General features: G+C 43.0%; 1 protein-coding gene across 1 annotated transcript in view; it reads left to right on the top strand.

The window, feature by feature from the left end:
• Positions 1-17,190, top strand: part of si:dkey-22o22.2 (neural-cadherin) — a 132,471-nt gene that overhangs the window by 105,080 nt on the left and 10,201 nt on the right. The window contains exons 18-24 of the mRNA XM_040116799.1: positions 1,688-2,317; positions 2,415-3,411; positions 5,018-5,111; positions 9,360-9,544; positions 10,019-10,254; positions 14,211-14,488; positions 16,871-17,085. Coding sequence (XP_039972733.1) covers positions 1,688-2,317; positions 2,415-3,411; positions 5,018-5,111; positions 9,360-9,544; positions 10,019-10,254; positions 14,211-14,488; positions 16,871-17,085 — 2,635 coding nt within the window. The remainder of the gene's footprint in view (positions 1-1,687; positions 2,318-2,414; positions 3,412-5,017; positions 5,112-9,359; positions 9,545-10,018; positions 10,255-14,210; positions 14,489-16,870; positions 17,086-17,190) is intronic.

The following is a 17,190-nucleotide window of genomic DNA, read 5'->3' as shown; positions in this document are numbered from 1 at the left end:
GGGGGAAGCAGGCGGCAGGAGGGGGGAGGAAACTTCAAAGGCTTCTGTAAACAAACCCTCTGGTGAGAAAAGAGGAGAAGAAAAGGGTAAAAGTGTACTTTTTCTTGCTTTTGTTGACGTCCATTAACTTTTAATTGCATTGTGTGTCGTGATGACAGATGTGAGAGCTTGTGTCGTCGCCGCTGCTCTCGTCCCCTCGTTCCGAGAGATAGCAGCAAGGCAGGTTAATTAAGCAAACAGGACAAAGCAGCAGAGAAATGTTTATTCCTGGGCTGCAGGGTCCCAGTGTGCGGGGGCAGCTGCCGCAATCAGCTCCATGCCTCATGTCCCATTTGCTGGGCTCGACATTTGTTCACGATGAAAAAGCAATTCAACTGCTTTGATAAGAAACACAAAAAGCAACAGCTCCTTTAAAGAAGTAGAATGTTACTGAATTGGAGCTAAAAGTCAGTGTGGCTGCTTTCACCAGCTTGCTTCTAAAAATGTGACAGCCAACGACCGCGTTTAACAGCCGCCCGCATATAATAAAGCCCATTTTATTACCAGGAGAATGCGGTGTCGCTGGTTTCTGTGTTTTTGCTTTTGACGTATGGGTAATTTTCAGAGTTAAAAAGTGTTTAAATATCACCAACATTTACATCACCCAGTCTGTAATACGTTTTTCATTTTGTTTAACACGTGAGCAGTTACGTGAGTCACTTTTCTGTGAACCACAAGTACCGAAACTAAAGTTGTTTTTCATCTATTTACAGTTTTTAATTGGAGAATACTCAAGGAGTGTTTCATAAACAGAAGCAATTCTTTACATGAGCAAAAAGCATAAATTAGAGATGTGGGATAAGTCATTAAAAACATACATTAAAATGATAGAAAAGATGAAAATGGAAAACTGAGACATAGATAGACCAGAGTTAAGGACTTAAGAAAGGAGTGAAATAGTGATGAGTAATGAGAAATGAAACTTTCTGCTTTGTCGTGGTTTCAGCGATCTGTGTGGCATTGATTTTGTCATCCAGATTACAACCCTTAAGATTTTGTCAAAGCCAATAGAGAATATGAGAGGTTTAAACCCGATTTTAAAGGTAAAGAATAGCAATGGGCATTAAGGTTTGAAGTATGCTTCAAGTGAACGATTTTTTTAAGGACATGTCACGTCCAACTCTAAAGGGCAAACCTTCGTACTTTTCTGAATGATCCCATTCAAAGGCAGGCCTCCTGGCCCCTGGAAATTTACAAAAATTGGGGGATAAAGACTCCGTCGGATGCTCGGACAAGCACTTTGGAAGCATATTGAGGCCTTTAGACTGCAACAAAATAGCTTCCAGCCATCTTTGGCAGCTCTGAGCTGAAACCCAGTCTTCTATGAATCCCTGAGTGACTAAAATGTTTGGGTTCCCTCTGAATGCCAAGACCTGGATCAGTTTGCTGAAGCACATTTCAGATTTTTTTCACTTCGTTCTAAACCTAGTCATATATCTTATCTCATATACCTTATATTTCTGATATATCTCACGTGTCTTGTGTCTTCTGGAAGTTTGCTCCAGAACTGTGGAGAAAAAAAAAACTAAAGGCTGGTCCTCCATTTTTAGGTTGGACTCGGATATTTCACAGACCTATATCGGATGATCTTAGAGGACCACAGAGATTTTTATCTTATTCTCAGTTTTTTCCCGTGTAACTTTTGCAGGTGTCAGCCACAGATCCAGACCAAGAAGCCGACCAAACCGCTGTACGCTACTCTCTCCATGGCCAGGGCGCTGGTGGTGAATTCACCATTGATGAACGCTCTGGAAGAATCTATGCCCAACGGCGTTTGGACCGCGAGGAGCGTCCGGCCTGGAGATTCCTCGTGCTCGCCACAGACGAGGGAGGGGCCGGACTCACCGGGTTTGCTGATGTGCTGTTAGAGGTCCGAGATGTCAACGACAACGCGCCCTTCTTCCCGTGTCCTGCACTGGAAGTAGATGGATGTTTTGTTGGCCAAGTTCCTGAAAATTCACCCGCTGACACCTCCGTCATGGAGATGCGTGCCATGGACCTGGACGACCCCAACGAGGGCAGGAACGCCATGCTCACCTACAGCATCGTCAAGAACGTCCGCAATGAGATCAACCTCAACCTGTTCTCCATCAACGCCACCACGGGGACCATCTACACGGTTCTGCGTTCCCTGGACCGGGAGGCGGAGGACCGATATCTGGTGGTGGTGGAGGCCAGGGATGGAGGGGGATTGGCGGGAACAGGGACAGCCACCATCATGGTTTCAGATGTCAACGATCACCCACCTGTCTTCTCACAGAGGGTCTATACTACTCAGGTGAGTCAACCTGTCTGAAACAAACCTCTTACCTTTCAAAATCATCACTAGTAATGATAATAACAGGCTTCATCATGTACCTCTATGTGTCTGTCAGGTGACAGAGGACCTGGAGGTGAACAGTGAGGTTCTCGTAGTTTCTGCCACAGATGGAGACGAGGGTGAGAATGCTGTGGTAACCTTCAGCATCGTTGGAGGTGACGAGGACAGGAAGTTCTTTGTGGAGACAGACAAAGTTAACAGACGTGGTGTGATAAAACTTAAGAAGAGGGTCGACTTTGAAAAGCCCCACGAGAGAACTTTCAATCTGACCCTTAAGGCTGAGGACGCTGATTTCTTCAGTCTGGCCTACTGTCTCGTTCAGGTGGAAGACTCCAATGACCATGCCCCCGTCTTCTTCCCACAATTCTATGAGTCGCCCGCCATGTCCGAAGACGTTCCCGTGGGGACAATTGTTGCTCAGGTTACAGCTTCTGACCTAGACTCAGGCCAAAATGGACATTTTTCTTACAGTATTTCCAAAGAGTCTGACCCTTACAGTCAGTTCCTGGTGGACCAGTCTGGTTGGGTGGTGGTGGCCGATTCTCTGGACAGGGAGAAAATCTCGCAGCACAGGATCATGATCCTCGCCACAGATGCTGGGAGTCCGCCCTTGACTGGAACTGCCATCGTGATGGTGACTGTACTTGATGTTAACGACAATGGCCCGGAGTTCGAGGTCCCCTATAAACCCGTTGTTTGGGAGAACACGGCGGCACCCCAGGCGGTACGAATGAACGAAACCTCCCTCCTCCTCCACACCACGGACCGCGACACCTCCACCAATGGCGGGCCGTTCTCCATACGGCTCCTCATGCTCACCTCGGACGCCACCAACTTCAATCTGACCGACTTTCGAAACGGCAGCGCTGCCATCACAGCCCTGCGGACCTTTGATCGTGAGCGGAAAAAAGAGTACCACCTCCCCATCCTCATGATTGACAGCGGCTCTCCTCCAATGAGCTCCACCAGCACGCTGACGGTCATCATCGGCGACAGGAATGACCACCCCCACTCCCCAGGACACACCAACTTCATCGTCTACAGTTACGAGGGTATGTTGTTTTGTTTTGTGTTTGCTGTCTAGTTCTATGGAATTTCTCTGTGGTGGATCATATGGTGTCGGTGCCAGACGGTGTCTAGTATCTGATACTATGTGCAGTGCATTGTTCTTTTATGCATTAGGTGATATATAGTCTGATTCTCACTACAGAAATAGACAACCCCTGACCCCATCTTCAATTCTCCAAGTTTTCGTGACTGCAGCTGTTAAAATATTCAAGTCGTCACTCACATAAACTTTCCATAAGCTCTCAAGAACATGAAATTGGCCCAAATGGATGGTTTAGAAATGATGAAATATTTTCAACCTTTTACTTATATTTATCAAAAAAAAACTAAACCCAGTCTAATGGTCATCCTCTGGAAAAAACATCTAAGTGCACGATGTGTATAGATTTGTTTGTCACACTGCCGTTAGCAGGGTCAAGAATGAACTGTCACGGTCAACAATCAAAATACACTTTTTACAAACATAATAAACAAGGCCGAGGAAAAGCCCAGACACCTCATAATGTATCATTCTTGTACCATGGCCACTTAACTCTGGGAGAAAAAAGAAGCAGTGCTAAAATCTTAAGTCCCTTTTTAAAGTGTGTTTGTCGTCAGCTTTTTCCGGCGTGTCCAGGCTCTTCTCTGATTTAGCAGTGGCTCAGAGGGAACCGCTGCGAGATATAAAAGTGAGGTAGTTTCACACTTTTTTTTTTTACTTGTTAACGTTAATTTATCCAGGAAAAGGCCGGTTGAAGTGCGTGCACTTTCTGTTTTTCCATTTCACACCTGAGAGCCTCAAAGTACAAGCTACTACCTTCTACTCCAGTGGAGAAGTTGAGGTTAGACTGCCTTGCTCTATTGGACCCTAATGGTAGCTTTAGAGAACATTTGTCATTCATCGTCCCAGTTCAGAGTCTACCAGCTGGTCTGAGGGTTTCAAACTGGTGTCTTTCTGATCACAGACGGTCTCCTCTAACCTTCGGGTCCCCCGGTGTCCCTCCCACCACTTCCTGAGTGCTCTGTGCTTGTGTTGTTAAGACTGTACTTGTCACAGTCGACTGCTCGCAGCCTCCCGCTCCAGCCCACATCACTTATTTAGCATTTCATACCATCTGTCAGCCTGCTGTAATTTGCTGGAAAAACTAAGGTTTTCTGTGATGTATTTTTAGTGGTTTTCCTCACTGGGGCCTTTCCACATGAAAGTACATTAACCCCCTAATATGAATCCATCACGTACCTCAACAACATGCCATGAAGCAAACAATTAACTCCCAGGTTTGACGGGCACATAAACAGGAGCCATTTTTAAAAGGCAGCTGATTTCACAGCTAAAGAGATTACAGCTCCATGTACGGCTTTTTTTGGAAGAGGGGGAAAAATACTGTGCGAGCGACTCTAATGTGTGTATATCTTCCTATTGTGCTGTCAAACCATGACCGCGCGTGCCAATGAGGCGTCGCCCACCACCTTATCTCCTTAAAGAAGCCTCCACATTCCTTCCTTCGCTCTTAATATTTGGGTTGTACCGCAGGGGTCGTTTGCACCGAAAAGTAATTCCTCTCAAAGCGACTGCGTTTTCTTTGTCTTTTATTTCCTGCCTCCTGACAGGTATCCTCCCGACGACGGTGCTCGGACAAGTTCAGTCCCCCGACCTCGATGACTGGAGTGAGAAGGTGTACCGGTTCGAGGGCAAACCAACCAGGTACTTTGATCTCATCTGGCGAAAACAATGCGAGGACTGAAAGGTGACGTGAAAAAAAAGAGTGATGGGTGTGAAAGTAGAGGTGGAAAAGTAGTAGTTAGGCGTGTAGGTAAAGAGACACAGAGGGGTTTGAAGGAGAGCAAGGACGCAAGGTAATACAGCGGTAGAAGATATAGGTAGAAGGATAGGTTAGAGAGGTAGAGTAGTAGAAGTGGTAAAACAAAGTGGGACAGAAAAGTGCTAAACACTGATACAAAGAGGTAGGTAATGAGGCAGAGAGGATTAGGAAGAGATGCTGTAGATAAACAGTGGGCTCATGATAAACAAGTGTCGAAAGAGGTTAAATACCAGAGAGGCAGCAGTGGTGTAGAGAAAGAGGGAGGAGATACAGGTAAAGAGGTCAAAGCGATTTTCAGTTGGTTCTTTAGGTAGAAACTGGGGGGAAAGTTGAACAGCTGATCGTTTTGCGGCTCACTTTTTACAGTCCCAGACAGCCACTGGTTTGAATTCGAGTCTGTCAATGTTTCATTCTTGTGGTAACACGTTACTTTAAGTTTCCCAATTTAGAATTTATAAGAAATTAGAAATATTTAATACGTGGTTTTTAACACATTTTTAATGCAGTTGTACACAGCAACGGGGACGTTTTAAGTGCTTATTAATGAACAGGAGTTGGCAACACTTCTCCTATGAAGACATGTTTTATATTATAACAACTGACTTTTACTATATTTTCATTCATTACTATATTGTCGGGCATCCTCTTGTGGGCCAACACACACAGATGTCAACAGGAGGAGTTACAGGAATAACAAACACATTAATAAACACTTACATCTGCTCAGCACTACCTTGTAGTATCTTATAAACCATTTATGAAAAGTTTAATTTCGAGCTTATAAATGCTAAAAAGGGGGATTAAAAAAAAGGGTTGCCTTTACTGTTAATGTAGTGCTGACCTTTCAAATCCGTCTTCACTTAAACCTGATTCATTTACTGCACTGACAAACACTAATGCAGACTTGATTTTCACCGTAAATTGCACAAATTGATTTTCACATTTTACAGAAATACTCTGAAAACTAATGGCTGCCTGGAACAGCAGGGAAAAATACACCCAAAGATCTAAAACTGCACAGCCAGAATCGAGAATACACGATTTGCAGTAAATGGGCTTAAACTTGCAAACACACTGGTGTGGGCTTTTTCTGGAGTGCAGCACGTCGCAGTGACCTAAATATCAAAGTGCCAGTGTTCCAAACTCCAAGAAAAAAGCCTATTTCTTAGCTTGTCTAAGTTTTGAAATATCAGTCGAAGAGATCTCAGCCATTCTTCGGTGTCTTTAGAACCACAAACCAAATTCCATCCAACTTCATTGTATTTGGGTTGAAGTGGAAATCAATGAATGTATCTCAGAACCTGCGCAAATAAAACCAAAACTATCTTCCTGAAGAGATTGCTTTTTTTTTTTTTTGTACTGTGGGTGGGTAAACCGATCCTCTAAGTCATCGGTTAGACTGGAGTGAAAGAAATGAGAGCAGCAGGTAAATGAAAGACAAAGGGAGGGTGAAATCCCTGGGATTTTCTGAAGAGACCAAAGCACTCACGCTGCCATTTGGACCATCTTTACTATAAATGTGCACTCTCCCGTCAGGCTTATTGTAAGTAGTTTTTAGATAAAAGCACCCAGAGAATGTCAGATGTAAAGCTGATTTAGGATGTGTTGGAGCCACCACAGAAAAAGACTCCCTCCAAAAGTGTCCCATCTCATGTGACACACAGCAAGAGATGCATAAAGAAAAAGAGACACTGACAGATTTCAAATAGAGAGGGAGAGACAGTACAAAGGTGCGGTGCGACGAAGAGGAGAAAGGAAAATTGGGACAGAGAAACATGCAGTTTGAAGGGAGAAACAAAGAAAGAGTGAAAGAGAATGAAAGGGCAGAGGACAGGGAGGAGAGAGAGATAGAAGAGGGGATCTGACTTGTCAGGAACAGTGCTATTAATACTTCATAACCAGCAGTATTGAAAATTCCCAGTGAAGCGTGGCGAGGGCGCGCTCGTTTTGTTTGATGAGGCGAGGCTTCACGCGGGTGCGTTGAAAGGAGAGCCTGATTGCGCTCCCTGCCACCTTCTCTTCTAACGAGATACCTATAAGGAGGGACGACGTGAGACGACAAGAAACGGCGGAGAACAAAGAAATCGCTGGAGAGAGAATTACCATAGATACTCCCGAACCGCCGCCCCTCGTCACACCAGCCGGCAGATAGCAATTTGTTCACGGTATGGATCAGGTCTAGGTTGCTTGGTATTTACATACGAAAATGGTAAGATAGGAAAAAAAACTCCATGGAAAATCAGAAAAAGTACAAAGTGTTCAGGTGAGATGAAGAAGCCCCAGTGGGCCAGTAAAAACATGTCATCTCACAGGAAATCAAGACAATAAACGGCACATAAAGAGAAGAGGATATCAGCATCCTGCGCCTCCTGCTGCAAACAGCAGACAGTAATTTGTCTGGAATTGATCTGCACATTAAATCTTCTCATTTGTTTCCTGTCAGTGAAGTGCTGTGTTGCAGGGTTTGAAATCTCTAAAGCGTGACATGAATCCAGGAGAAGGAAGTAACGGTTTCCCCTTCAGCGGCAGCGCAGGTTCAAGCTCGGGCACGTCTTGGCCTTGATTCAGTCACAGTTAATGAATCCGTCTGGTCTGAGCTCTGAAGGTCGCCTCGGTGTAAGGAGGTTAAACAGTTACATGAGCCCGATGGCACAGACTCAGGACCGTGTTTGGACCCGGGCCGCGGCGCCTGGGATTGACTCTCTGGTGCAGGAGAGCTGAGAGTGCCAAAGTTTTCCAGATCAAAAACCCCCCCGCATGGACCCATGTTCAACCGCAGACCTCCGTCGGGTCAGAGTTTGATCTGAGGAATCCCATCTGAGAAAGATTTTACCCAGATTTAAGATTTCATGGAGAAATGCATAAACATGAGCATCAGGCCAGACTTCATTTCATTACACTTGGTCTCCCAAGCAGGAGGAGCAGCTGTCTATGGGATATTGACATTTTCTACCCACTGACCTTTGCATTTTGGCCTTGTTCCATTTAGGTTGCTTTCACCTTATTATTATAAGTTGTAAAAGCTGATACACTTGATTTACTACAGTGTCTGAAGTGCTTTACGCAAAGTAGAGATGTTCTTGAAACAGACTGTGATGTCTGGCAGACCACTTAAAGTCCATACAGTTACATGCAATGTCATGTAATTGACATACGGGTAACTAATTCCCCCAAGACTTTGACTGCATTCAACCCCGAATGGTCATGGGGGAGGGTCACATGACGTGCAGAGGCCCACTCTGATAGGCCACAGTTGCAAACCTCATCAGCAGGAGTCAGAAGGAAAAGTCTCCGGAAAGGAAAAATAAAATTCACCGTTACAGTGTTTCAGACAATAAAATCTGTGTGTGTGTGTGTGTGTGTGTGTGTGTGTGTGTGTGTGTGTGTGTGTGTGTGTGTGTGTGTGTGTGTGTGTGTGCGTGTGTGTGTGTGTTCATGACATGAGCCTGCCAGAGTGGCTCCCTAAAGCAGCTGTTTCTGGTTCTTACTGTTTGACCGGTTGCTTGTTTGTTTGTTTTCAACTCTTCTTTCAAATCCAAACTGAGACAGCGATGCTGGAGGAGGTTGTTGGATGTGTTCTTTAGATCCCACAGAATAGGTCAGATTTTTTAAGACCACCTTAATACAACACTCAAGTGCCTTTCTTGTATAATAAAAGAGGTACTGGTCGCTGTATTCATTCGTCCTGTCCAGTGCTGGCCATGAAGGAGTCTCCAGTGTGAGAAATGAGGCAGAAAATCCACACTCCTTGTTCTGTGACCTCGAGGAATTGTCCCTCCGCCGCGGCTCAGCACCGAAACACTTTCTGCAGAAACACAAAAGGGGATTTTTGTTCTAAAGAGGCCGTAACTTTGAGCGATGCCCGATGGATCTGGCTGCTTTTGACTGCTGGAGCCTCGTATTGGCCTCCAGTCATTTAACAAGCTTCATAAAATACAAAGACTCGTGTCTTGACAAACACAGATACGAGTGACCTTTATGAAGAGTACAAGTAATAAAACACATCACATGGACAAAGCAGTACACACAACTGACATCCATGTAATTTAACAGGATATCGATACAGGGAAGAACACCCCCTCCTATAAGACAGCTAAACGACGTTCTGTCTGCCTCTGCCCTTCTCCCAGGTTGTTCAGTCTGAACCAGAGCTCGGGTCAGCTCAGCATCCGGGAGGGGACGCCTCCAGGCTCCTACCGCCTGCAGGTGCGCGTGTCCGATCGCACCTGGCCCGACGTCACCTCCACCGCCCAGGTGGACGTCACGGGGCTGCGGCAGGACGCCTTTCAGAACGCTGCTTCCGTCCGCCTGTCCAGTGAGTCCCGTAGTGATGATGATGATGATGATATCAAAGAGTCATACTTCTTTCTTTCTTTATTTTTACCGGATAATATAACTTGCTATAGTACAAGGAAGCATGCGTACCCCACCGGTTGCCTTGGTAACTGCAACTGTCAGGGCACAATGTTACATATCCCAGAGTGCCGTGGGGTCCCGGTTTCAGCGCTGTCAGTCCCCCCAGGCTCCATCAGCACCAACAGCCAACAAGCAAGGCATGATGGGAAATACCTCCCTGTTCTTCTTCTCCTGTTTTGTCCTCGTCTTTCCAGAATTCTTTCATTTTTCTTCCGTCCTTTCCCTCTCACCTTTGTATTTTTTTCTCCTTTTCATTCATCTTGTAGTACCTTGTCTCTATCTATCCAATTTCTTTTTTCTGCTGACGCTGTTTTCCCCTGAAGGTTTATAAATGTAGTAAATAAATCTGTGCGCCCTCCTCCGCCTCTTCCAGACCTGACAGTGGAGGAGTTTTTCAGCAGTGGCGGAGGCGAGGAGAGTCGGTTCTCTCGCCTGCGTCGAATGTTGGCCGAACTCCTGCAGACTCTGCCGGAAAACGTCCAGATCTTCTCCGTTGGCGACACCGGCCGACGGGGGCAGAAGGAGCTGAACGTTTGGTTTGCCGCTCATGGCTCGCCATACTACAAGGCAGAGAAACTGCACGGCTACGTGGCGGCAAACAAAGCCAAGGTGAGGAGAGAGCTGCGGCCTGAAAAGTGTCTGGAAATGTTTTGAACATCTTGTTTTTCCGACGCGTAGACCAAGGTTTCTTTAATGAATTCGCCATTTGAAGAGCAATCTGCAGTATTTCCTCCTGAATGTCAGGCTGATTCATTTCTTACTTTGCCCATTCACCATAAACAGGCTGCTTTGGGCAATGTTTTGCTGTTTGTTTTTATTTTTAAACTAAATTTAATTTCAGTGTCCTCTTCAACTCTGATGGTCTCACTGTTGGTTTAATCATGACGCATTTTTTCAAGGCAACGTTGTTCAAACCCACAGAATTTTATTTTAAATTCTAGTGGGGATCCCAAAAATATTTAAGACATATAAAGAAGACATAAAGTGTAAAAGTTACACACATGAAAAAAGTTGATACACGACATATGTGCACCTAGAATGTTTTTGGAAAATTCAAGAAACTTGTGCTTAAATTTAAGGGTAAGTCAAATCTTTATAAGGTAAAAAAAAAGAAGATCTAGAAACTTTAATGAAAACAGCACATTCTGTTTTTTTCTGTTCATTTTCTGTTTTTCATTTAACACAAAACTTATTCTCTTGCTCCCTAAAAAAAGTACAAGTTGACAAACTCCCACTGAATTTTAATTTTAGAATTTAATCCAATTAAACTCAGTTATTTAAACGAAACACTCTAGTGGTTAAATGACAAGTTTTGAAAAATCAGAATCTGACCGGCTAATTGAACAGGCAGGATGATCATCTTGTCTGTCTCCCAAAAGCTTGAAATATTCACTACAGAACAGATGACCAAAAAAAAAAGACAAAAAAGAGGGAGACTAAAAATAATTCAAGTACATAACAAACTCAAAAAAAAAAACTAGAGAGTGCGTGAAGTTAAGTAGAAACCGAACGTCATCTTTAAAACAGCACACGTGTTAAATTAATTAAAAGATCAATTAAACATCACATTCTCGCATCTGTATGTGCAGTTCAGCCTGAACCTAACACACAGAGCAAACCGTTTAACACTCTGTCTCACACACACATGAACACACATGCTAGGAGAGGTTAAATACGGGGTTGACACGTGGAAATGCAGACATGTCACTCCAGCAAATGGCTGCTCACATGATACACTAACCCACACACACACACACACACACACTTTACCATGCACACATCTATATATGTATATTAATATTTCATCTCCATTAAAAGCCTGAGAGCAGCTGCTGACCTGAGCTCAGTGATTTCAAAGGCGGGAAGGTGACGACACTTAGTGAACCGTGTAAACACACATGTTAAACACACACACATGCCACTGAGCAAAGTCATATTCTGAACCCCTCAGCCGCCTCTGTGCTGAATTTCTGGTGATTTAGACTTTTAAAAAAAATCACACGGCTGCCAAAGGAAGAATTAAATGGCGAAGAAAAAAAGAAACAACCGAGAACAAATTAAAAAAAAGAAAAAGAAATACAGACAGATGAGGAAAGAGACGAGTAAATGTTAAAATTAATTAAATGCTAACTAGCCTGTGGATGTAGCCGCAGTAAAAACATTATAGTTGTTAGCATGTTGTTAAATAAAGAAAATAAACCAGTGAGAAGCCTTCTGCAGCAGATGGGCATTTTCATTCCACAGTTTGGCTCCTGGTAGCCAGTTCCAGTTTGGATCCGTCCCCAGTTTAAGAAAATACCCAAACACAGTTACCTCAGAGGCTGGCAAAACCCCCACTCGACTCTCTCCTCTCTCCTGGCTCTCGTGTCTTTCAGACAGCAGCTTCTCAGTTAATACCCAAACCGACCGCGCTCTTCAGTCCAAGTGGCAAACGTCAAGATTGTATCATCTGGAACTAATGAACTCATGTTGTAAATTAGTCGTCAAAAGGCTGAAATTAAACTTGGCTGTTGTCTGGTTAATGTGCCAGACAGCAGCACATTAACCAGACAGTGATCAAATTGATCATATCAGCAATTTGAGATGATCAGCTAAATAGTTCTGAATGAGGACCTGCAGTATTTAGATGAAGGTAGCTTGTAAAAGTATTAGACTACGGCTGGTTCCAGCCTCTCAAATGTGTGGAGTCGATGCTTTTTATTGCTTTTGTAAGTTTAATATCTTTTGTGTTTCTTCACCTTTGGCTCTCAGAGATTGCGAGACGATTTTTCTTACGTTTTACAAACTAAACTATTGATCAATTTGTCTGAAAAAAAATATCCTATTTGATAATGAAAACGATTAAGAAATAAGTTGCAGCCCTAACATATATCATTTTTCATGTAAAATCAATGCTAAAACATTGAAAACTCAGCAAAAGAAAGAGCCAAAATAAAGTGATTATTGTAGCCAGAAGGTCAATAGTTCAGTTCCTGAAGCCGCCACATGTCCCGTCAAAGTGTCAGTTACACAGCACATCTTACACTGCGACGCACCTTATATAAAAAATAATTAGAACCCATAAAAAAGGAAATCACAACAATACAAAATGTTAAGCATAAATAACAGTACAAAGCACACAAGATGATTAAAATAACTTGTACTTAAAATGCTCAAGAAGAAAGTTGTGTGAAAGTTGAGGGAAAAGTATCTTGGCTTATTCAGAACACGAATGACACGTGAAAAAAATCAAACAGAGAAAGACAAAGTTGAAACTGACTCTGGAGCCAAAAGCCGAAGCCCTGCCTGGGGAGATTGAAGTCACTGTGGATAAGAGCGTCGGCTGAATAACTAAACTCCAACAAGAGAGACAGGAAACCCTGAGGGACTCACCCATTAGACAAAACGAGAGAAAAGAATCAAGATGACAAGCAGGGAAGCGAGCGAGAAACACCAAAGTGCATAAATAACATTAAAATAGAGTAAATTCAGATAGACTGATGTAGATAGACATCGGATCAAAGACGGCTGCTGTCATTCTCTGAAATTCTCTATTATGTTCAAACCAAGATCACAACTTCAACAACACTTGTGTTTGTTCTGGTGCCACAGTTTTAGGTTTTATGTGCGTTTTTTATTTGTTTGTTTTTTATTGTTGTTTGTTTTACTTTAATGGCAGTTTTAATTTTGTTCACCTTTATGCCAGTTTTAGTTTTTACACTAGTTTTAGTTTTGGTTAGCTTCATGCCAGTTTGTTTCAGCTAGTTAACTAGATTCATCCTTGTAGTGTTTCAGTCAGTGATGTTAGCTTCAATTTCATGCTAATTTTCATTTAATGCTAGGTTAAGGTTCAGTTAGGTTCTGGCTAGTTTTAGTTTCGTGTTAGGTTTAGTTTCGGTTGGCTTAATGCCAGTTTCAGGCTTAATGTTAGTTTTATTATTATGGGTAGTTTTAATTTGGGCTACCTTCAGTGGGCTTCTACTAGATTTAGTTTATTGCTAGGTTTAGTTTTGGTTTGTTCTAGTTTGTTTCAGTCAGTTTTATCATTATACTCCTAAGTAATGTTAGTTCTGTTAGTTTTAGTTTGATGCTCAAACTAACGCATATGTCTGATAGGTGCTAGTTTTCTTCAGTTGGCATTAGCTTTAGCCTTCTTTAGGTACATGCTACTTTTGGTTTGGTTTAACACTACCTTCATGCTCGTTTAAGTGCTAGTTTTAATTTCAATTGGTTCCACTTTAGTTCTCTTAGCATCATGCTAGTTTGTTTCATTTAGTTTTATCAGTTATACTTTCAGTTAAATATGTTTTTTAGGTTCAAGCTAGTTTGAGTTTGGTTTACCTTCATGTTAGTTTTTCATTTGGCTTCTTGCTTGTTTTAGTTGCATTTATTTTCCTTTAAGTTTTAGTTGGCTTCATGCTAACAGTTTGTTTCAGTTTATTTTATCCTAGTTATTCTTAGTAGTGTACAAGTTTTCATTTGATGTAGAAAAAATTGTTTTAACTTATTTTTTTGCACTTTTCTGCTCACGACCTAAATGTTTTTAACGTCTATATTATCTTCTTTTTTTTTTTACCCCCCCCCAGTTGGAGGCAACGTTGGGCGTGTCCATCTCTCAGGTTGGCGTTGACGACTGTCCCCACACAGACTGCAGTCAGTCTGCAGGCTGCAGCAACAAGGTTTCATTCAGCCAGGCCCCGGTGGCTCTCAGCTCTGGTAACACCTCTCTGGTGTCGCTGTTGGCCTCATCAACAGCACAGTGTGGCTGCAGGGGCCGAGAGGCCATCCACCTGCCCTGCTCCGCCTACCCCACCAACCCCTGCTTCAATGGGGGCACCTGCCAGGACGGACCATTGGGATACAGGTAAGTGCAGGGAAGGATCAAAGCCTCTTATTCAATTCCATTGCCATAATGCAGAAAACATGAGTTTTAGTGTGTACTGACCTCGTTCTTCCAAGCAAATTTTCACTAAGCATTACAGCTGGGATTGTCATGAGCATGTGGACACTACAAATGCATATATTGCTTATAGGACTGCTGCACTGTTAACTTTCAGTCATCATTGTAGTCTCTGAAATGCTGTTATCCTAATAACAATGAGTAAAATCTCATTAATAACAATACTTGGTCGAAAGCTAGTATATGGCTGGACATTTTATGGCCAATGTGCAAAACTGAGAACGTATTTGAAAACTGTTGTTGAACAACTGCTAACAACTACTTTCAATGGAAACTAGCTAAAGCCTGCTGGAAAAGTCGCTAATGTCGCTGGATGACATAATATGCTAATTAACATTATCATGACATCGTCACGTCGTATTTGCATTCTGCCTAGTGTCAGCTGGTTTCAGCCCTTTATCTGTTTGTTTCTCTGCTACCGTCTGTGCTCACATATACAGTAATTTCATAAAACCGAATTCCCAATAAAGCTTTTCTCATTTACATGTTTTTCTGTTTATGTTGTCAGTAAAAAAGCATGACACACTGACTGAAACGCGGCCCATTAAGACGACGTGTTAACCAGCAGACACTTCCAAGCAAATCTTTGTCGCTAGTAAATCTAGCGACAAAGGTGCTGAGTTGGCATCACTGCCTGAAGACACCCCCCCCTAATGACGTAATAGAAACTGTTCGTGCCAAGTCATTTTGAAAGAGCAACGGCCAATGGGGAGACTCCAACTCTCGGCTGTAACTTAATCACCTACTCAGTCACGGACATTCGGGAATGTAGCGCTGGACTGTGGCCGGTCCAGTCAAAAAATGAAAGCTTTGGCACAACAAGAGAACTTTTTTCTTTACAGTGAGATGCTTTGAGTCCCTTTTTCTCACTTTTCTCATAGCACCAGCTGTGTGTTTCAGTAATTTCGGTGTGGAGGCCCGCAGGTCACCTGCAGCAGATTCAAGCAGACACGTCATAAGCATTTTAGACAGAAAGGTTCATAATGCCAAAGGTGGTGGTTGTATGACACATATCCCGCCCCTTCCCCCCAAAGGCCAGTCGCCTGCTTTATAACAGCCGAATGGGAAATACTGTACATCAAGCCAATCATGTTGTTAAACTGACAAAAGCAAAGCCTTGCGCATGCACAGCAGAAGTAAAACCTGAGGGGGGAAAAAGATGTTTTAAACGTTATTTTGGGGCAAAGTCAACAAACTTTTTAAGCCATTTTTTTTTTAATCAGATTTGACTGGTGGTTCTATACATGCAGTTTTTATTTCCTGGTGACCATCGAAAGAGAAGTTATGGCTCTATCCCCATTCATTTAAATAGGGGCCTGGTCTCGTTAGCCCAAAATAACTACCCGGGGGTGTTGCCAAGTTGGCTGCCGAGTGGCAAGACTTGCCTATAAGGACTTTGGATTGAAGTCCTTAACTTTTAGCATCATCTGAAACTAGCAGACATTTCCAATTTGTCAACTGATTAACTTTTAGTGAATTTGTCAAACATTTAGAAGATTTAATAAGAGAGAGAGTAGATTTCTCTTGAGGGTCTAACCCTCCAAAGCCTAATTTCAGCTGCATGTAAAATAATTGGCTTTGAATTGTCACATAATTTGAATGGTTTAAAAATCAAACGCAGCTTCTCAGCTGCTGAATCTGACAGATGCTTCATCTGTCTCTCTCAATTCATTTTAATTAATTAACATTAATTAATGTTTGCATGTTTGGAAGGAAAACTTCTGCCTCAACAGCTGAGTTAGTATTATAGATTGTATTAGTTGTACTCTGTCTGGGAATCTGGGGACCTGGACAACCTGAAAAGTAGTTTGTTTCCAACAGTTACACACAAATTATACGTTGGGTTATGAAGTATAATCAAGATAAACAGTATTTAGACTAAATAAATGAGAGAGCTTTTCTCCCAAGTTATATCCTGGCAGTGTGGTGGAAGCTTTGGAACATCAATTAGCAAGATAACATTGACAGAAGGTATACTTGAACAGTCCAATGAGTGAATAATATGAGCAAATGTATGACCAAAGTAGTTTAAGAAATCCTGGCTAGTGTCAAATCCGAGATGCAGATTTCAGATTAACCTGTTCAAGCTCATATATCTGCTGTCTCGAGAAACTGATGCTACTAGATATTAATATTGATAATATTCATAGATACTCATCTTAAGTAAAATTTGAGGACTTTTCAGTCGGTGTTGGTACCTTCAGAATGATGCTTCTACCGGCAGGATTATCAGCGTTTAGAGATATTGGTCATTTTTAGTAAAAATCTCTCTCTTCTGTTTCTCAGATGTGTGTGTCCTCCCATGTTCGACGGCCCCCAGTGCCAGCAGACCAAGCACAGCTTTGGCGGCCGGGGCTACGCCTGGTTCCCTCCCATCATGCCTTGTTTCCAGAGCCATATCTCCCTGGAGTTCCTAGCCGAGTCGGCCAACGGGCTGCTCCTCTATAACGGGCCCCTTGGCCCCGCCCACTCTGGGGAGCAGGAGGACTTCATCGCTGTAGGTGAGTTTACTGCTGAAGTGCCAATGAGCAAGCGCGCAGCGGCATGGGTACTTTCATCAGTGTATCATCATGGTTTTGTCCATATTTATAAAATTCACCAAAGCT

This window comes from Xiphias gladius, chromosome 22, assembly GCF_016859285.1.
Source record: "Xiphias gladius isolate SHS-SW01 ecotype Sanya breed wild chromosome 22, ASM1685928v1, whole genome shotgun sequence".
NCBI classification, from domain to species: domain Eukaryota; kingdom Metazoa; phylum Chordata; class Actinopteri; order Istiophoriformes; family Xiphiidae; genus Xiphias; species Xiphias gladius.
This window is presented reverse-complemented; position numbering and strand designations above follow the sequence as displayed.